Source organism: Nomascus leucogenys, chromosome 15 (assembly GCF_006542625.1).
Source record: "Nomascus leucogenys isolate Asia chromosome 15, Asia_NLE_v1, whole genome shotgun sequence".
Classification (NCBI taxonomy): domain Eukaryota; kingdom Metazoa; phylum Chordata; class Mammalia; order Primates; family Hylobatidae; genus Nomascus; species Nomascus leucogenys.
Window position 1 is genome coordinate 16394016 of NC_044395.1, and position 21861 is coordinate 16415876.

At 41.2% G+C, this 21861-nt stretch overlaps 2 protein-coding genes and 1 long non-coding RNA gene across 4 annotated transcripts in view; 1 reads left to right on the top strand and 2 right to left on the bottom strand.

The window, feature by feature from the left end:
• LOC105737596 overlaps positions 1–21861 on the top strand; it is a 38715-nt gene that overhangs the window by 10048 nt on the left and 6806 nt on the right. The gene's annotated exons all lie outside the window — the stretch shown is intronic.
• Positions 59–8554, bottom strand: ATP5MG (ATP synthase membrane subunit g). The gene is made up of 3 exons (XM_003253230.4): positions 8231–8554; positions 2835–2995; positions 59–911 (listed from the first exon to the last, which is right to left on the bottom strand). The coding sequence occupies exons 1-3, from the start codon at positions 8280–8282 to the stop codon at positions 813–815; spliced, it is 312 nt and encodes a 103-aa protein (XP_003253278.2). The 5' UTR covers positions 8283–8554; the 3' UTR covers positions 59–812.
• The window catches only part of UBE4A (ubiquitination factor E4A), a 40096-nt gene continuing 28963 nt past the window's right edge, over positions 10729–21861 (bottom strand). Inside the window, exons 17-20 of one of the 2 annotated variants that reach the window (XM_003253228.2) lie at positions 19988–20168; positions 19151–19298; positions 17366–17523; positions 10729–13633 (exon numbers count right to left, since the gene is read on the bottom strand). In XM_003253228.2, coding sequence (XP_003253276.2) covers positions 13507–13633; positions 17366–17523; positions 19151–19298; positions 19988–20168 — 614 coding nt within the window. In that variant the 3' untranslated portion in view covers positions 10729–13506. The remainder of the gene's footprint in view (positions 13634–17365; positions 17524–19150; positions 19299–19987; positions 20169–21861) is intronic. The other variant, XM_030829737.1, reaches the window with a different exon arrangement.

A 21861-nucleotide genomic window follows, 5' to 3' on the forward strand; every position in this document is an offset into this window, starting at 1 on the left:
CTAAGGAATGATCAATCTCTCCTATATACCCAATAAAATCGCTCCAGAAGACAGACTAATAGCAATCATTTCACTTATTTCAGGATATAATATACTATTTAGATCCAGGGAAGATGCTAAATTATAACCTTGTTTAAATATCTGTAGGGTATTTTGTTTTCGCAAAGGTAGTAAAACCAGACAAACGAATCACACACATAAAAATCAGATTTCAAATGTATGGCTCTGTCCTACTGTTAAAGATGTTACAAAGATACATACTTAGAATACCACCCTGTTCTCTCTTGGGGAGGCTACATTCAAGATGACAAGTACTCTAACATTTTTACAGACATAGATGTTGGTCAGTAGGGTCTTTCTGTGATTTTTAGCAAAGAGAAACAGTTGAAATGTTATTCTTTCTAACTACTGACATGATTCATCTCTATCACTTTGGCATATGGTACTACTATTTCTTCTACTTTGGCAAGTTATAGTTTCCCAAGACCTAACCCTCACTGTTCTGGAAATAAAGCTTAAATATATATATTCCAAACCTTCAAATTAAAATGTTATCCCCATATATTCATGTACCAGGTTAATATTGCCACATATATCCTTTCCAATTGCGGGCTAAACAGACGTGCATTTAGAGTTGTTTAAAGACAACCCAGCTTAATATCAAGAGAAATTGTGACCTTTCATGGAGTATCTGATGGAGAAAACACTAAGTTTTGACAAATCTTATTTTATTCAGATAGCAGTCTGATCACACATGGTCCAACAACACTCAAATAATAAATCAAATATAATCAGATGTTAAAGATTGGTCTTCAAACATCATAGCCAATGATGCCACACTTGCCTATAATCTCTCCGACATAAAACCACATCAACACCTCAGTGGCCACCAAACCATTCAGCACAGCTTCCTGAAAAAAGAAGCATACATTTTAAGGTATCTTTTATATATATATATATATATATATATATATTTGAAACTATTCTTTTCCAGAATTAAGGAGACAAAGAACATAAAAGATGCTATTCAAACTAGAAGGCAGTTTTAGTCAAAGTTGAGAATTACTAACATTACTTCTGTTCAACTGCTGAGAACCCCTGAACTTTCAATTTTGTAAGGTAAGTAGTCAGAGCTTATAAATTCTTTCAAAGCATTCTTTAAAGACCTGAACTGACTTAACCCTTTCATTATAAGTTTATGAGATACTTTATGAGCCCTAAAACAATCCACATCCTGGATATAGCTGGCGCATTTAGATAGGGCACTCATATGAAAGGATGGCTCTAGGAAGGCCGAGTCTCTGAATAGACATTTTTGTCTGGCAAAAGAAAATCTGCTGAAAGATGAAGTGCTGTCTTCCCCTTTAGACCTCATTTTTATTTAATCAGTATTTGACTTAACTCTGACCAAGTATCTGGTATTCATATTAACATTTTGTTGTCCCAAAGAGAAATATGCACATATGGCTCAGGAAAGCACTGTTATTAATACATGGAGCAAGAATATGGATCTTGAAATTCTAGTTGAAAAAATAACTTTCCATAACAAAACTGGACCTTTTCCTTTTAGCACTTCTGGAAGTGAATTTTCCCCATCAAATTAGACCAGAAATTTATGGAAGTCTTCTGAAAAACAACCACACTTCCCAGGATGTAGGCTCTAAAACTAGCAATTATTTAGGCTTTTTGTACTCTGTGCTTGGATCATGCAAATAAAATCCAAGTTCCAGTCTTTCTTTTCCTTTTTTTTTTTTTTTTTTTTTTTTTTTTTGAGACAGAGTCTCGCTCTGTCACCCAGGCTGGAGTGCAGTGGCGTGATCTTGGCTCATTGCAAACTCCGCCTCCCAGGTTTGTGCCATTCTCCTGCCTCAGCCTCCCAAGTAGCTGGGACTACAGGCGCCCACCACCACGCCCGGCTAATTTTTTGTATTTTTAGTAGAGACGGGGTTTCACCGTGTTAGCCAGGATGGTCTTGATCTCCTTACCTCCTGATCTGCCCGCCTCGGCCTCCCAAAGTGCTGGGATTACAGGCGTGAGCCACTGCGCCCAGCCTTTTTTCCTTTTTTTAAGAGATAGGGTCTTACTCTGTCACCCAGGCAGTGACACAATCATAGCTCACTGCCTCCTCTAACTCCTGGGCTCAAGCAATCCTCAAGCCTCAGCCTCCCAAGCAGTTGGGACTACAGGTGCATGCCACCGCACCTGGCAATTTTTTTTCACTTCTTTAGATATAGATAGGGCCTTGCTATGTTGTCCAGGCTGGTCTTGAACTTCTGGCCTCAAGCGATCCTCCTACTTTGGCCTCTCAAAGTACTGGGATTACAGGCAGGAAGTGACTGTGTATGGCTGCAAGTTCCAATTCTTACAGTTTTTAGATTTTATCTTCACACAATTCAATAACCCAGTTTGGTATTTTTATCTTACATATAAGAAGTGTTAGCTTCCTGACTGTGACATAGTTCAAGAGATGTTTTGGCTGAACTGGGGACAATCTCAGGATTACAGATGAAAAAAGTACAGACTCAGCAAAGCAAGCCATCATATTTTAGTATACCATCTAATATAGGAAAGGAAAAAAATTTCCCAATAAAAATGGTCACTTTTTTGCTAAGTTTAAGACTCTTAGGAAACTAAGACATAAAATGGGCTAATTATTTCTACCCAGGTGACAAAATTAGAAAAGTAAGTATCTTCCTCAGCAGTCAAAATTTTTTTCCTCATTATGCTGGATTCAGCCTCATTGGAAACATATATATTAATCAAAACAATCAGAAAAATCCCAAGGGATGACATTTTCTGTTATGCACATCCGTTTTCATTTAGCCCATGGTTACCTTAACTGTGAGCTGTTTGAAGCTACCAGTCTGAGCACTATTGACTATTTTTTTCAGGCTCTGAATAGCTCTAGGGATCTCAGCAGGGGTGGGAGGAACCAGCTCAACCTTGGCGTAGTACCAAAATGTGGCCAATCGAGGCTTCGAGTAAGTCACAGCAGCTGGAAAACAAAACAAAACAAAACAAACCAGGATGAACTCACTAGAGACTGAAAGAAGCAGATGTGTGGGCTGGATACAAATATTTATTCATGCATCACCTTCATTCACTGCTTGTACCAAATGTGCACCCGGTGTGAAAAGTCAAAGCTGCTCCCTGGTAATAAGAGGCTTTTAAAGATGCAGAACACCTGTGCCACAGGGATGTTCAATCAGGCAGGATGCTATAACACATTCAATTATGCCAGTACTTCACTAGTGGCCAGCTAGTACTGTACTTCATTTATGAATGGCAAATCTAGCTAACTGTTAAGATGCTAGAAATTGGATTTAAAAACAAGAGAACAGTCAATTTATTCATATTTTCTTGGAGAGAGACCAGCAAATTTGAAGAAAGAGGTGAAGAAAGGGATGAAGGATTTAGAATTGCACTCTTAAGAACAAGATGAAAAGTTATCATAATATTATCCACAAGTCCAGATGGAATTAAAACAACTGGTACCCATTTTGGTATCCTCATCAATATGTGCTAGATTAAATCTTCCTCTGACAAAAGCACAGCTGCTCCTCTTTCAAAGACACCACAAATAATAAAAGTAAAATCTACATGTATAGTTAAGAAGAGCCAAAACTAGAATCTATTACCCAGCTGGAATTCCTCAAGGTATTTACTATTTCAAGAGAAGAGATCATTAACAACCAGGGTAGTTGTGAGACTGCAGTAGTGATTTCAGAAAGAGGAAGACATTTTTTATTTAAAAAATTATAAGAGAGGCTAAGTGCAGTGGTCATGCCTGTAAACCCAGCACTTTGGGAGGCCGAGGCGGGCAGATCACTTGTGGCCAGGAATTTGAGACCAGCCTGCCCAACATGGTGAAACCCCATCTCTACTAAAACTACAAAAATTAGCTGGGCATGGTGGCGTGTGCCGGTAGTCCCAGCTACTCGGGAGGCTGAGGCACAAGAATTGCTTTAACACGGGAGTCAGAGGTTGCAGTGAGCCAAGATCTCACCATGACACTCTAGTCTAGGGGACAGAATGAGACTCTGTTTCAAAAATTACAAGTGAAACGTAATAAAAATAGCATGAACGCCCATAAAGTGTCTACTGTTCAAAGACAGATTACCCAAGGCTCTTGGTGTTTTCCTCATATTAACGGCCTCCATATGAGTATTTCTGAATTACTATCTCCCTCATCTGTGTTTGGGGATATGGGCATACCTTTAAGCAGACACAAAGCTCTAAGAGATAGTTCCAAATAGAACTGCCAATGCCTGTAAGATGGGACAATAAAAAAAAGTACAGTCTTGTAGAACAGTCAATCAATTGTCAATATTATCTCCAACACACAGATATTTCATCCTTAAAAAAAATGAATCAGTATACTGTACATAAACACTATTTTAGGTGGTAAATTTGTTTCTTAGGAGATACAGGTTAAAGAGTTTGAAACTGCTTTACATGTATACAAGAGATAAAACATAATGAATGGTAGATAATGGGAGCTAGGTTTCTCAGTGGGGGTTGAGTGACATTACAGGTAAGCAAGAAAAGCAGCAAGAATAAATCCCACAGTACTGGGTTAGAGTTGGACTCAGGTTTAGCTTAATATATACATAGACTGATAGACACAGAAATAATTATATATACATATATGCATGTATATGCATGGGTTAGTATGCATGTATACACATATACACATCTATACTGATACATATCTATATTCCTGTCAATTGAGAGGACCTAGAAGTAGTGATATTCTGGTAGCAAGGAACATAAACAGCACCCAGACCTTAGATTCTCAATTCTATTGTCCAATAAAAGGAACTAAGGTTCCTTGGAGAAATGGCTGATTCTAAGGCTGGGACAGGGAAAATACAATATAAATCTGAAGCATCTTGTAGTATCAGAAAGGGAGGCGGTATGTCAAAGGGACAGAGGTGCTAACCCGAAAGAGCTCCCAAATAGCCAAGGCTGAAATAATTTGAGCAACAATACAGTATTTGATACACAAAGTATGAAATAAATGTACAAGTCCATACAATAAGTGACTGGATAAATAAATGGAGAAGAGACAAATCTTTCTCACAGAAAAATTCTATTTAATTTATGTAGATATTCCCTCCTACAGGAGATGGAATCCCCCCACTGTAATCACACCTTGCCTTTATGGGATAGGCTTAGTTATTTGCTTCTATAGAATAGAACACAGAGAGAAAAACAGTAACTTTACAGTGGAGGAACCTATAACCAAGTGATGAAAGCTTGTATCACCAGAGATGTCACATGAATATCATATACCTCCTGACATGTGATTAGGGCATCTCTTCAAAATAATAGGGAATCTATTTCCTCAAAATCCACAGTTCCAAACTAAGCATGAGAAAAACACCAGACAAATCCAGATTGAGGAAATTCTTCAGGATACCTAGACAGATACTTAGACAAGACAGATACCTAGACAGACAAGATACCTAGATACATTAAAACTGTCAAGGTCAGGAAAGATGAGGGAAGACTGGGAAACTGTCCCAGACCAGAGGAGGTTGGGAAGACACAGAAACTAAATGCAATGTGGTACACTGGATTGGATCCCGGAACTGAAAGATTATTGGAAAAACTATTGAAATACAAATAAAGTCCACAGTTAAGGGAAAAAAAAATCAGATTCTATGATCTTCCTAGGCAAGCCTGATGATAAATTTACTTATTTCCATAAGCTTCTTTGACCCCCAGGGGAATTAACAGATATAGTCAGTAATTTTTATTGAATATTTAACATTCACATTTAATAGACTAGCCTATGTATGTTATAAAGCAAAATGTATTTCCACGTTAACATTTCAGTCCAGTTGAGTCCTCCTTTCTAAGTACTTTTGGAAGAATAACAAGTTATCTTTCAATTATTTACAACAACGGAGGGAAGGGTTTATATTATATATTTCATAACAAAAAAATTACCTTGGTGTTACTTTTCTTTTTAGATTTTATCATAAAAATTTAGTTTGCAATTCCTTAATATGTGCCACCTAAAAAATGTGAAAGCCACACCAGAAAAAAAATCCACTTGAAATATTAAGAATTGTGCCTTAAATCACCCACAAAGTCCAGAGTGAAGCCTCTAATCCTTTTTTCTCTTTAGTTTTTTTTTTTTTGTTTTTAGACGGAGTCTCGCTCTGTCGCCAGACTGGAGTGCAGTGGCGCAATCTTGGCTCACTGCAACCTCCGCCTCCTGGGTTAAAGAGATTTTCCTGCCTCAGGTTCCCGAATAGCTGGGATTATAGGCGCCCGCCACCATGCCCTGCTAATTTCTGTTTTAGTAGAGACGGTTTCACCATGTTGGTGAGGCTGGTCTCTAACTCCTGACCTCAGGTAATCCATCCGCCTTGGCCTCCCAAAGTGCTGGGATTACAGGCGTGAAACACGGTGTCCAGGCTTTTTTTTTTTTTTTTTGAGAACTAGCCTCGCTTCGTTGCCCAGGCTGTAATGCAGTGGTGCGATCTTGACTCACTGCAACCTCCGCCTCCGGGGTTCAAGCGATTCTCCTGCCTCGGCCTCCCAAGTAGCTGCGATTACAGACATGCACCACCAGGCCTGGCTAATTTTTGTATTTTTTGTAGAGATGGGGTTTCATTATGTTGGCCAGGCTGGTCTCGAACTCCTGCCCTCAAGTCATCTGCCCGCCTTGGCCTCCCAAAGTGCTGAGCTTACAGGCGTAAGCTACCGCCGCAGGGCCATCTCTTTTGATTTATATAAAATTGTAGAGCTCTATGACAGATATCTTAACAATCTTGGTAAAGTAAAAGATTTTCTCGCAAGCTTAAGAAATTATTTGGGAAAATGTGTAAAATGTTTCACTAGTAGGCTGTGAGGTTCTGCAGGAGGAGCCTTCAATAACTCATAGTTTGGCTGGTGATGGAGGGAAGGGAGGAGAGAATGGATAAATTACCCGGCTGGCGCTGTGGCTCAGGCCTGTAACTCCGGCACTTTAGGAGACCGAGGCGGGAGGATCCCTTGAGCCCAGGAGTTAAGAGACTAGCCTGGGCAACATAGCGAAATCCTGTCTCTTAAAACATACAAAAAGAGACAAAAATTAGCTGGGTGTGGTGGCGCGTGCCTGTGATCCCAGCTACTCAGGAGGCTGAGGTGGGAGGATCGCTTGAGCCTGGGAGGCGGAGGCTGCAGTGAGCTTTGATCTGCACTGCACTCCAGCATGGGCGACAGAGTGAGTCCCTGTCTTCTAGAAAAAAAAAAAAAAAAAGAAAGAAAAAGAAAATACCCAAATCAAACTTCAAACACAGCAAAATAGGCTAGAAAGTACTACATTTTTTTTGAAGTTCTGCTTTCTATTCACATTTCATAAATCCAAGCGAAAGTTAGAGATCTGACCTTCAGTCACTTACTGGAATACAGCACATCTAGGAAAAATTTACGTCAATGTAGCTTATCTCACTTCAGGAATAAAATGAATAGCTTGCCGCTGAGAAGACAACTGAAATATTTACTGGCTAAATAAACTAGTACTCAGAGGCTGTGATTATTCAGGGTTGCTGTGAAATACAGCGGTCTACCAGTGAGGCTCTTCAAGCTGAAAAAATTCAACGAATGCTAAGCTGTAGTAACAAAGATTATTGTTTATACGGATCCCGTTCTATGCTTCTCGGGGCATGGATACTCATCCATGAAGTCCATTTCCACCTAAAATTTCCCTCGGATTAAAGCGGAAGTATCTTAGAATCCGTCTAGGACAGAAAGCAAAGTCAACGTTCAAAAAGCTTACCCATCCTTAAACATTTCTGTTGACTTCCAAATACTCCACTGAGAACCAGACCATGTGATGAAGCCGAATTGATTTACTTTCACGTGTTTCTGCCCTTCCTTTTCTTAGCTCTCCTAACAGAGCCATCCCCTCTAGATCCCTGCTCTTAGCGATCTCAGGGGGCGTAATGGCGGCAGCTGCCGGGCAACGCCGGGCATCCTTCACACTACCTCTCTTCCCAGTCGTGGTTAGAATTCAGGAACTTCTAGGTTGTGTAGAGAACCCAATCTGCAGGTGAGACGAGCGGAAGGCTAGAAGAGAGTCGCCAACCTGCTTCCTGCTCCGTCCACCTGCAGGCCATCCCGCCCCCGCACCCGCAGGCCCCTCGGGTCTTCGCCGCCCCCTTCTTCCTCTCAGGCCATCGCAGGCCTCCCTGCCGCCCGTGTGCCCGCCTCGGCGGTCTCACATCGCGCTCACCGTTCACCAGCGCCGGGGTCTTCTCCACAAGGTTACGGACAAATTGGGCCATGGTTCTGGGATGGAGAGTCCGTCGCCCCGAACCGCCGGCTGAATGTCACCCGCCGGAAGGACCCGCTGCAGGACCCGTCCCACTTCCAAGGTCAGGCCGCCTCTTTTCGCGCCGGTCGAAGATATTTAAATGTCCAAAGATCTTTGCAGAGTCCAGTCTGTCAATTTACTTTTTTCAACACGGAGGAGACAGTGGATATGAAAAGATGGTATTAGAGAGTATGTGAAGAACAGTAGGATTCCGCAGAGAAGCAGGCATTTTGTGGGGCAGCCACTCGTAGAGGTCCGGAAAACCGGCAAGGAGCGGAAATGCGCATGCGCCCTGAACCTGCAGTGCTTTTCTTGGCGCCGACCTCCGCTATTTCGCGTACGGTGCTTTCGCAGCGATTCTGAGAACCTATGAAGTCAGTACTGGAGAAGGATTCGCTGAGATTCTTCTAGTCCAACACGATCGTTGTACAGAGGTAGAGAGGGTCCAAGGCCAAACATAAAGCTAGGGGCCAAGCAAGCACCACACAGCCTGTCACCAGGCTCAACCCATAGTCCCTTTTATTTGAGACAGTCTCGCTCTGTCGCCCAGGCTGAAGTGCAGTGGCACGACTTCGGCTCATTGCAACCTCCGTCCCCCGGGTTCCAGCGATTGTTGTGCCTCAGTCTCCCGAGTAGATGGGACTACAGGCGCCCGCCACCACGCCTGGCTAATTTTTGTATTTTTAGTAGAGACGGTGTTTCACCATGTTGGCCAGGCTGGTCTCGAACTCCTAGCCTCAAGTGATCCGCCCGCCTTGGTGCTGGGATTACAGGCGTGAATCACCGCGCCTGGCCCCATAGCCCTTTTTAAAGTTGATTTTTTGTAATCCCAATCTCCCCGAAGTGCTGTATCAGGATTGGAATCCATTTCCCCTAATTCCCTAGTTAGCCACAAGGAGCTGTGCAGATGTGAGGAAAAAATCACCTGTATTGAACGCCCACACTATGCCAGGCATTTTGGAATTTAAAGAAAGCCTGTAAGGCATTGTCCCCATTGAGACTGGGCTTGAAAAATGGCCACACAGTTTGGAAGTGGCAGAGTTGAGATCTTAAGTTGCAATGTATACTCAGAGAAGGGGCATTCCATCAGATTAGGCATGGTGCTGATTTCAGCATACTTCCTAGAAAAGATCCTTGAGCAGATGTGTAAGAGAACAGCTGTATACTACAGAGGGCTGAAACTTCACAGTTTAATATGAGGAGGAAAAGATGTATGGAGGGAAGTGGCATTTGATGAGAAGAACAGAACTATAAGTAATGTATCCTGGGGAAGTCTGAGCAGAAGTAAATCTCCGATTTTTGGAATGGTTAGAGAGGTGGAAAGAAAAATTAGAAGTAGTATCAAGGAACTAAGAACTTTTCAGTGAAGGAGTGATTCTGCTGCCTTAGGTACTGCAGAAAAGTCAAATTAAGGATGGGAAAGTTAATTTAGCAATATGGCAATCTTTAATTAGTGCAGTTTCAAAAAATTAGGATAGAAGCCAGGGTGAATGGTGAAGAAATATGGCTGTAAAGGATTACAAGTCAGAAAACCAAAGGGGGATGTGGAACTCGGGAGAAATTGAAGACAAAGAGGCAGTCATTTATTTATTTAGAGATGGGGTCTTGCCACATTGCCCAAGCTGGTCTGAAACTCCTGGCCTCAAGAGATCATCCCACTTTAGCGTCTTGCTTAGCTCTGGGATTACAGGCACAGGCCATCCTGCCTGATAAAAAGGGATATTGACAAGAGCCCTGATGAGGCAGGAAAAGAGAACTAGCCAGGGATCTATGGGGCCTTTTCCACAGATGTGATTATGGGAGAGAGAGGTCTGAAAGTCTTCAAAGTCTCTGAAGTCTTTATCTTCCCAGCAAAATGAAGGCAAAGTCATCGGATTGTGAAGGGTAAATAGGAGGGGGGTATGGGAAGGAATTTGAGGAAGGAGGCCAAAGTTTGGAATAGCTGAAGGACACACAGAAGGGTTGTTGGGCAACATTAGAGATAAATTTGTGGTTGTACCATTCTAAAAATTGTGTTTTTCCTCCAACAATGGTCTGCAGTTTGGATATTACAGCAGAGGGGAATGGCTGAGTTAATCTAGGCTGACATCTTGCATGGCAGGGGTATGGAAACAAGGAGCAAGAAAGGGGAAGATAACAGCAAATGATTACAAAGACCTGGGGTTCAGGCCAGATAAAGAAAAACAGTGAAGCCAAAAGAGAGCTGGTTAGGCAAACCATACTGTGAGATTCATCTCCTGAGGGTAACCCCAGGGTCCCCTCCAGAGGCCTGGTAAGGCAGGCTGGGTCAGCCAGGTCACACATATTTGATGTTACTTACCTAAAAAAAAAGTGAAATGTCAGAATCCTCTAAGTTTTCAGGGCGATTTCTGAAACTGCCACTAGCTTTTAATACTGGAATAAAGTGATAACAAAGGTTGTAAGTCAGATGTTCATTTATTAAATACAAGTTTTGAACAAACACTGCCAGGCAAGTTTGACAAGAAGTAACCTTCCTGGAATGTTTCAAAATACAGTCGCGTTGATCAAGTTTTATTTCAATCAACCTTTTCATTTTCTGTTTCTAGGTTCATTTCCTGTTGAGCAGTTAGAGCATGTGCATTATTTCCTCACATGACATCAACAGTGCAGCATCAGCCTCTGGCATGTAAAGGCACCCAGTAGACTTACGCTCTGTGCAATGGCTGCTTAGCAACCACCATCAAATAAAGTAATGAAGCTCTTGTAGAGTGTGATACCAAATAGCAACTGGCACCTTCACTTGCACCATTAAAAAACCTTTAACGTTTCCTTCAGTTTTCACATATCCATTAAAAAGTATATTAAAAAATAAAACCCAGACTGCTTGATAAAACATACTTAAACAATTTTCCAAGTTTAGTATTAGCCTCTTGGTAAGTTATGAGCAATACCAGAGCTGAGTAGAGTCTTCATTTTGCTATCATACTCCAGCAAAGCCAACACACAAAACTAGGTATGTTAGAAAATCTGCCCTACTAGATTTAGAGCTGCTTCTAAGTTCCAAACAAAACACCTTTTTAAGCTTCCAAGTATATATACACATGGTGTTGTACCAAGATAACTTTTTAAAGTCTAATTTTTTTGGATATTCTTAAATTACTTCACAGAAAGAAAAAAGGCACAGAGGACACTAGGTTTCCTTACCAGTAGTGGCCTTAAGCTACACACTTGCCTGTGCAGAGTTTAAAGATATTCAGCAGCATTAATGGTGCCATAGCCATTCATAAAAAGTTTCAGGAAAAGAGTTTAAAAAAAGAAGAAAAGCTTGCCAGAAAAGGCTTACAATCTGAAGGTTAAATACAGAAGAATACAGACAAAGACTGGAGGCAGCATAGGGGTTGTTAACTAGGAAGCTGCTGGGAATAGCTGCCTTCTGAGTTTTTGTGCCCATTTTCCTCCAGTTTTCTCCTGAAAAACTCTGGTATTTTCCCCTCGTTTTTAAAATGAGAACATCCTACTAGATTGGGTTTGGAGGATAGATGCAAATAGGCAGAAGCTTATTTTATACATAGTTCATTCTCAGAAAGGGAAAGGAGGATGATAAATATTGAATGAAGCTAATTTTGGAAAATAAACAAATCCTGTCAACCCATGCCGTAAAGGCCCAGGGAGCACACTGAATGAATCTTACATTCTGGCATTTGCAAAAGTGTCCTCAACTACCTTTTTCATTTATAAGCACAGCAATAGGCAACACCTATTTTATATCTAGGATGGGAAGCCCTCTTAGATTTGAGGCTTTCCAGCTGATGCAATCAAAAACACATCAAGGATTGCTTATAGCAACTTGTGTTGAAATATAAAACTACTATTTTATTTGAAAGCAACCATAGTTAATAACATGTTCCAAATGAAGCAGTGACACCCATTTCTTGATCCTATCACTTTTCTTGTCACTTACGACATCTCTGGGCTTAGAAAGACAGTGATATAAAGATAATCCATAGGGGAATGTCCCTAGTCAGCATATTAAGCTGCACAATTGAGTAGTGAGCTCAAGTTCACTTATGAAAGTGGTGTCCATCCACCTACCAACTACTCAGGGCTAAGTGGATATTTAAAATGGCTGTGGACAAGTTTGTGCTCAAATTCCTACTTTGTTAATTGAAGACCTAAGGCTGTGTTAGAAGTAGCTCTTAGAAGTCAGGTCACAATCTCAAACAAATATTAACTATATACATTTTATAATCTCAGAATTTTGTGAAGAATGAGTATGTTAGTAAACATGGCCACATACTGCATACATCTCACTATGGAAGAGAAAATATAGTGGTACTCAGTTTACACTAAACTAACAAAAAAGCACATGGGGTGTGTGTGTGTGTGTGTGTGTATTTATATATCTCACACACTGAGATATACTGTTGATATTAGTGTCTTAAAATGACATTTTTCATGGATATGATACCCGTTGCCTAAATCTACTTAGGCCTTGTCCTTGTAGAAACAGATTTTCGTAAGAGAATAAGGGCCCAACAGCCTCCTCACCCCCATCAATTGGTAGGATTGCCCTACCAATCCTCATTAAAAAGAATGTATAACAAAATTAAGAGCTATCAACAGAAGTTGCACAAGATTCCTTTAAATTCGTTTTTTAAAAAAATTCTCATCTATCATCTTATTCAAAAGTCTACACAAACTTAAAGGTATCTGCTTTTATGTGAAGTTACTCTGTAACACAGAAAAGGGGTTAAGTCTAGATCATGAGGACTAGTAAATACACGGGATAACACAGGATTTTTCTGATAACATCAGCTGTCACTGAAATATGTGACATCACATACTTATAAAAGCAGCACTCACCAAAAATGTTTGAACAGTAATTGGAAGAGAAATAGCAGGGTGGCAGGAAGTTTTAGTAGTTGAAATAATATTTCATTTAGGAAAAGGAAGAAGAATATGAAGAGACAGCAGAGGGTGAAAATTAGTGATGATTTCTAAACTTGGTGATGCTATAATAAGTATAATTTCCTGCAAGCCAGGGGAGCATTGTCAAGTTCTTAGGAATCTTAACTATCATATTTCAGCAAGAGCAGTTCTCTAATTTAGTAAAGAAAAAAAAAAAAAGAAACAGAAAAGAAGAAAGAAAAGGAACAGAACCAGAAAGAGAGAAACCACAAACAATTGTTTATCTGCACTCTGGGGTTGGTTTTGGTTTGGTTAGTTCACAGTATCTATTCAAGTTGCTCCTTTTGTTGTTTCCTCTCTGCAAGCCACCGTTGGATTTTTTCTTTTAGTTCTGTGTTTGGCCGGATCTGGTCCATGGTGAGGGGACTACGGTTAAAGGGATCTGTTTGGTCACTGGGACAAAGAGAGAAAGGGAAATAGGGTTATTTCCATAAGTTCTAACATTCTAAGCCAAAAACAGAACACCTGGGCGTCGCATCTTACGAATGAAGCCAGAGTGCATTATAACTTTGAGTCAAATGCTGAGTTGGGGTTAGAACGGGTGAGAAAAAGATGATTCAGGAGTTTTTGTAGCTACTTTGTCTATTTCCTTCTTTTTTTTTTTGGAGACAGAGTCTTGCCCTGTCGCCCAGGTTGGAGTGCAGTGGCACCCAGGATGGAGTGCAGTGGCGTTACCTCTGCTCACTGCAACCTCTGCCTCCTGGGTGAAAGTTATTCTCTGACCTCAGCCTCCCAAGTAGCTGGGATTACAGGCCTGCACCACGACACTCAGCTAATTTTTGTATTTTCAGTAGAAACAGAGTTTCACCATGTTGGCCAGGCTGCTCTCAAACTCCTGGCCTCAGGTGATCCACCAGCCTCGGCCTCCCAAAGTACTGGGATTACAGGCCTGAGCCACCCACCTGGCCTCTATTTCTTAATAAACTTTATCTCAACACTGCTGTTCAGATGATATTTAATTACAGTGGCTTAAAAAATGCTATGCTTCTGTCACCTTTAGATTTCTCTTAAGGCAGAGACACTATACATTCATGTCAGTGTAAAGAACTATTTGTAATTATAATGACAGATTCTTAGAACAGTATAAGATGTTAAGGAATAAAGCCTTGTAGACCAACATTTGATTTAGTCAGCTGATTGTTATGCAAGTACATGCAGATTATGGTTTCTTGACATGTAAGAAGGTTTATGACAGGTGTCAATCTTTTGGCTTCCCGGGCCACATTGGAAGAACTGTCTTGGCCCATACATAAATTCTTATAATGTTTTAAGAAACGTTATGAATTTTTGTTGGGCCACATTTCAAGCCATATAGTGAATGCTTAATACCAAATACCAAGAGGTAGAAAATTCTTTTTTTTTTTTTTTTCCTGAGACGGAGTCTTGCTCTGTTGCCCAGGCTGGAGTTGCAGTGGCGTGATCTTGGCTGACTGCAACCTTTGCCTCCCAGGTTCAAGGGATTCTCCTGCCTCAGCCTCCCGAGTAGCTGGGACTACAGGCATGTGCTATCATGCCCAGCTAATTTTTGTATTTTTAGTAGAGATGGGGTTTCACCATGTTGACCAGGCTGGTCTTAAACTCTTGACCTCAGGTGATCCACCTGCCTCAGCGTCCCAAAGTGCTGGGATTACAGGCGTAAGCCACTGCACCTGGCCAAAGATTCATTTTTTTAATATTTAAAAATTTCCTTAACTTTGGGTCAAAGTATACAACATGTATCTATTTGTTTATTTAGAGACAGTGTCTTGCTCTGTTGCCCAGGCAGGAGTGCAGTGCTGCCATCATAACTCAGTTCAGCCTTGAATTCCTGTGCTCAAGCCATCTGCCTCAGCCTCCTGAGTAGCTAGGACTACAGGCATGTGCCATTACACTTGGCTAATTAAAAATATTTTTTTGTAGAGCTATAACTTAATTTTTTTTTTTTTTTTTTTTTTTTGAGACAGAGTCTCACTCTGTCACCCAGGCTGGAGTGCGGTGGTGTGATCTTGGCTCACTGCAACCTCTGCCTCCTGGGTTCCAGTGATTCTCCTGCCTCAGCCTCCCAAATAGCTGGGATTTACAGGCGTGTGTCACCACTCCCGGCTAATTTTTGTATTTTTAGTAGAGACGGGGTTTCACCATGTTGGCCAGGCTGGTCTTGAACTCCTGATCTCAAGTAATCCACCTGCTTCAGCCTCCCAAAGTGCTAGGATTACGGACGTAAGCCACTGTGCCTGGCTCGATATAACTTAATTTTAAATATGGAGAGGCCAAACGAGGTGGCTATGCCTGTAATCCCAGCACTTTAGGAGGCTGATGTGAGTGGATTGCTTGAGCCCAGGAGCTTGAGACTGGCCTGGGTAACATGGAGAGACCCCTTCTCTACAAAAAATACAAAAATAAGCCAGGAACAGTGGTGCATGGCCTGTGGTCCCAGTTACTTGGTGAGGCTGAGGTGGGAGGGTTGCTTGAGCCTGGGAGGGTGAGGCCACAGTGAGCTGAGATCATGCCACTGCACTCCAGCCTGGTGACAGAGCAAGACTCTGTCTCAAAAAAATAGATAAATAAATATATAAATAGGCAGAGTCTCTCAGTACTCATTTCTTTCTAATGCTGGGCTAAAAAAAGTTAAGGGGCCTATTAAGTAGCTAATAAGCTACCATTTATTGCTTCATTCCTGTCTTTTCTATAGTTATCATGGGGCACACTGTCCGAAGAATAGGCAGGCTGGGGAAAATTCATGGTTACCACAGCTGATACAACAACAGCAACAGAACGTGAGTTAATCCACATGGTGAATATAGTGTAAAACCTGAATTCGAAAAAGCAGGCTGGGTGAGGTGGCTCATGCCTATAATCCCGGCACTTTGGGAGGCTGAGGTGGGAGGATCACTTGAGATCAGGAGTTCAAGACCAGCCTGGCCAATATGGTGAAACCCCATCTCTACTAAAAACACAAAAATTAGCCAGATGTGGTGGTGCTCACCTGTAGTCTCAGCTATTCGGGAGGCTGAGGCTGGAGAATCACTTGATCCTGGGAGGTGGAGCTTGCAGTGAGCTGAGATCGCACCACTGCATTCTAGCCTTGGTGACAGAGCGAGACTCTGTCGCAAAAATAAAAAAACAGGCCAGGCGCAGTGGCTCACACCTGTAATCCCAGCACTTTGGGAGGCTGAGGCGGGTGGATTGCTTGAACCCAGGAGTTCAAGACCAGCCCGGGCAACATGGTGAAACCTTGTCTCTACAAAACATACAAAAATTAGTTGGGCGTGTTAGTGCATGCCTGTAGTCCCAGTTACTCCAGAGGCTGAGGTAGGAGGATCACCTGAGCCCAGGCTGGAGTGCAGTGCTGCGATCTCGGCTTACTGAAACCTCTGCCTCCTGAGCTCAAGCAATTCTCCTGCCTCAGCCTCCCGAGTAGCTTGGACTACATGTGCGCACCACCATGCCCCTCTAATTTTTTGTATTTTAGTAGAGATGGGGTTTTACCATGTTGGCCAGGCTGGTCTCAAACTCCTGACCTCAAGTGATCCATCTGCCTCGGCCTCCCAAAGTGCTGGGATTACAGGCATAAGCCACTGCACCCAGCCAGAAATTATTTTCTTTTCTTTTCTTTTCTTTTTTTTTTTTTTTCTTGAGACGGAGTCTTGCTCTGTCGCCCAGGCTGGAGTGCAGTGGTGCAATCTTGGCTCACTGCAAGCTCCGCCTCCCAGGTTCACACCATTCTCCTGCCTCAGCCTCTCCGAGTAGCTGGGACTACAGGCGCCCGCCACCACGCCCGGCTAATTTTTTGTATTTTTAGTAGAGATGGGGTTTCACCATGGTCTCGATCTCCTGACCTCGTGATCTGCCCGCCTTGGCCTCCCAAAGTGCTGGGATTACAAGTGTGAGCCACCGCGCCCGACCCAGAAATTATTTTCTTAAGGCAGGAAGAGGTAAGGTTAGAGTTATCATTTCTCAACAGAATGTTTTGTTTTGAAATGTTTATATCCTAGCAATTGAAACCAAAATGTCTTCCAACATAACAGTAAATCAATAATATGTGGTATGTATTGGGTGCAAAGTACTGTATTAGGTGCCTGGGAGAAAAAGATAGCAAACTAATATATATATGTGCTCTTGAGTCTGTTTTTGGGACTGGCCTACCTGAGCAAATGTCTTGCAATGGTGGATCTATCCACAGTGACTCTGGAAGATGGCAGCACCACAGGGTCACACATCAGTGTGCTCATAATGGGATCCAGGAACTCATCACAGGCATCTGCATAGGTTTCCTCTTCCTGTTGTTGGAGGTCTGCAAGAGACTGAGTATACAACATCTGGTAGTTAAAGGGAATTCACAGTGTAGCTGAATTTAGCGTGCTCAATGACAGAGCGAGACTCTGTCTCAAAAATAAAAAAACAGGTCATTAATAACCCTTGACAGTGATAGTGACACATGCGAGCTTCATTTTCTCAAAAACAAGCCAAGATAGATATTCTAAGAACAAATTAAGCATTGAGCCCCAACTCTGGACCTTTAGGTTGGCTCAGCTGCTGGCAGTCATACTGGAAATGGGTTTAAATGTTAGGAGGAAAGGAAATACATCACATACAACATCCATCTGGCAACAGTTCTGTTGTAAATGCCATAATTCAAAAGGGGACGGAGAAGGGGGAATGGAGGAGGGTATTACTTGCATAATTAGAGTCACTCATGCAGCCTGTGTATGAAAAGCAGTTTTTGATTTTTGATACAAATAGGTATAGGAATTTTAAAGTCATTTTGATATTTAATTCCTTCACAACTCGAGTTCCTCAGGGATCCACCTGGCTAAGCTCTAAACAAAGACGAAGTCCAACTCAATAAAAAAGAAACTCAATGGAGGGAAGACTGACAGCAACAAGGAAGGTTTTCTATTAGACTTTTGTGCCATGATTTTCCTTCTTCTTACCTGCTAATAGAGCTCTGTCATACTCTAACCAAAGGGATTTAGCTAAATACAATATAGTATTTTAATCTTTAAAATGTATGCATATTCCAATAAAAGCCAACTACCAACTACAAACATAGAGACAATCAAAATAAAAATTAGTGACTGAAAACTACTCTTCTTTTTTCTTTTTTCTAAAAAGTTATTCTGTATTAACACCCTAGGTTTTAAAATCTATTGGTAACACTGTGCATAAACGTTTTCATAAAAACATCTTACATAAATGTGTACATTCTTCTCTTCTAGTTGAGGTTTCTTAAATTTTTTTTTTTTTTTTGAGACGGAGTCTCGCTCTTTCGCCCAGGCCGGAGTGCAGTGGCGCTATCTCGGCTCACTGCAAGCTCCGCCTCCGGGGTTCACGCCATTCTCCTGCCTCAGCCTCCCGAGTAGCTGGGACTACAAGTGCCCGCCACCACACCCAGCTAATTTTTGTATTTTTAGTAGAGATGGGGTTTCAACATGCTGGTCAGGCTGGTGTTGAACTCCTGACCTCAAGTGATCTGCCCACCCTAGCTTCCCAAAGTGCTGGGATTACAAGCATGAGCCACTGTACCCAGCCGATTTCTTAAATTTCTATTCTCACTCTCATGTTGACAAGAATAAAACTAAGAATATTGTAGTTCTAAGTGACTGTCCAAAAAGAACCATCTGTTTATATTTTCTCTTGGTAATGCTCTTTTTCTCCCTGAAATAGAGTAAAAATCAGCACAGCTGAGGTGAAAATCTGATTTTTTTTGCATGGATTTTTAGGAGATGGGGTCTTGCTATCTTGCCACGGCTGGAGTGTAGTGGCTATCCACAGGCATGATCATAGCACAGTGCAGCTTCAAACTCCTGGGCTTAAGCGATCCTCTAGCCTTAGCCTCTAAAGTAGCTGGGACTACAGGCTTGAGCAACCATGCCTGGCTGACAATGTGGTTCTTAATGAAATCAGCAAACAATTCCTCCTCTTCCTTACCTTGATTCTCTCTGCCAAGTTGCTGAAAGCCACAATCATATTCCCAGGCTTATTTATTTTCTTCAAGACTCGAACTGTCTGTGCAAAGAGAGTTGGGGAATAGGAACGTCCATCCTTGGGCACAGTGGCACAGAAATTCTCCTCATCCCTGGAAGGTTAGCATCAGAAAAAAACTGATCACCAGAGGGTTGGTCAATGAAAGAGACAATAGGTAGGCTACGGAACAAGTATTCTCACCACTTAAAAGCCATGAACATTCTTTTGATATAGAAAGACTTATTTTAATATATATATATTATTTATAATATATAAATATTATAATATAGATTATTTATATATTATAAATAATATATTAAATATATTATATATTTAATATATATATACTTTTTGATACAGAAAGACTTTCTAGGAAGTCTATCAAGTATCATGTGACCTTAAAAGAATGCTACTTTTCTAAACAGCGGTACAACCAGTAAAGTTTCTCTTTGCACAGATCAAAGCAGAATACTGGAAATCTCAATGTCCCATGGGTCACACAAAATCTTATTAGTTTTTAGAGACAGAGTCCTTCTGTGTTGCCCAGGCTGGTCTCAAACTCCTGGCTTTAAGCAATCCTCCCACTTCAGCCTCCCAAGTAGCTTGGACCACAGGCACACAACACCTTGCCCAGATAAAATCTCCTTATTTAAAACTACAGAAAATTCCTTCATCAACCAACTAGGAATTAACCATTTCTTTTCTATTTTCACATAATTACCAACCGGTCATTCTACTATCAAAACCCTAAATCAAAACATTAGAATCCCCTCTGGCTTGACAGATTTCAATCTCAGGTACCCAAGATTTAAGTAGATAGTGCAGATATCTGATACAAGCTGCTGGGGTTTGAAGTCAAATTCGCTGAAGTCCTTGACTTTTAAGGCACCCATCTTGGGGCCAACCAGGTGTTGCAGGAAGTAGTTCAACATGGAGATGATGCGCTCAGCCAGGAAGGGATGCACAAAGAGTGACTTGATCTCTGGAAAAGAATCCAAAGTCTCTGAAAACTCAATCCATTAGCACTCTTTTCTTTATTAGGTATAGTTTATTTGGAGACCTCCGGGGACTACTGTTATTTTATTTCTAAAAATCTTGAAGGAACTACTTTTTTTTAAAACTAAGTAATTAATTTTCACTGCAGAAAATACAGACAAGCAAAAACCAAAACCAAACAAAAAACAGAAAAGACAAAAACTACCACCCAGAGATAAACAGTTAACATCTTGCTAATTTAACATTTTGTCCTTCTAGCTTTTCTGTCCTTATTTACACACACACAGACATTTTTAAAACAAAAATGATCATATTTTACATATTCTGAAACTTACTGTTTTCAGTAACTATACTGCAAATACTTTATCATTTTAGTAAGTGTATGTCCCTGTGCTGTCCAACATAGTAGCCACTGGCCATATGTGGCTATTAAAATTAAAAATAAAAAATCCATTCCTCAGTCACACTAGCACAAGTATGGTTCTGGACAGCCCAGATTTATAGGATATTTTCACCATCACAGAAAGTTCTATAGAATAGGGGTGATTCACATAATCTTTTAAAAAAATGAAATGGGGTCTCACTATATTGCCCAGGCTGGTCTCAAACTCCTGGGCTCAAAGTGATCCTCCTGCCTTGGCTTCCAAAGTGTTAGAGGATTACAGGCATGAGCCACTGTGCCCAGCTGTTTTACATCATTTTTTTAAAAAATTATTTTTTATTTTTTTGAGGCAGGGTCTTGCTGGTGCCTAGGCTGGAGTGCAGTGGCATGATCATGGTTCAAGGCAGTCTCAACCTCCTGGGCTCAAGTGAGCCTCCTGCCTTGGCCTCCCAAAGTGCTGACATTACAGGTGTTAGCCACTGTACCCAGTCTGTTTTACATCATTTTTAATGGCTGACTTTTCTAGTTGTAACTGCACCATAAGTTATTTATTTAATGTCTTTACTGGTGGACATTTTTACTATTTTCAGTTTTTTCCTACACTTATCAGTGAACTTCACTGTGGATACATCTTGTAGACTCATTGCTTCTTTTTTTTTTTTTTTTTTTTTTTTTGAGTCTCATTCTGTTGCCCAGGCTGGAGTGCAGTGGCGTGATCTCTGCTCACTGCAACCTCCACCTCCTAAGTTCAAGTGATTCTCCTACCTCAGCCTCTCAAGTAGCTGGGACTACAGGCACGTGCCCCCACACCTGGCTAATTTTTGTAATTTTAGTATAGACGGGGTTTCACTATGTTGGCCAGGCTGGTCTCGAACTCCTGACCTCGTGATCCGCTCGCCTTGACCTCCCAAAGTGCTGGGATTACAGGCGTGAGCCACCGTGCCTGGCCTATCGTTTCTTCTTAATGAATCTGTAAGGAAATGCTATATGTTATAGGGCATGGATTCCAAAAATTAAAAAAAATAAATTTATACATGCCAAATTTAACAAGTCAGACAGTATCATAATGCTATATTTGGTTGGTACTAATAGTTCTTGATCAGTTTTAGTCATTATCACAGATGCCCTCAATATATAGTCACATTTTTGGTTAAATAATTTTGTTTGTTATTATGTAAATATTATTCACAGCAGAGCCATGTGCTGTCCTAATGAGTACATAGTTCCTTTTTAGTATAACTTTTTGCTTATTTGCTTATTTTCAGAGCCTCTTATCACTAAATCCTTTCCAAACTCT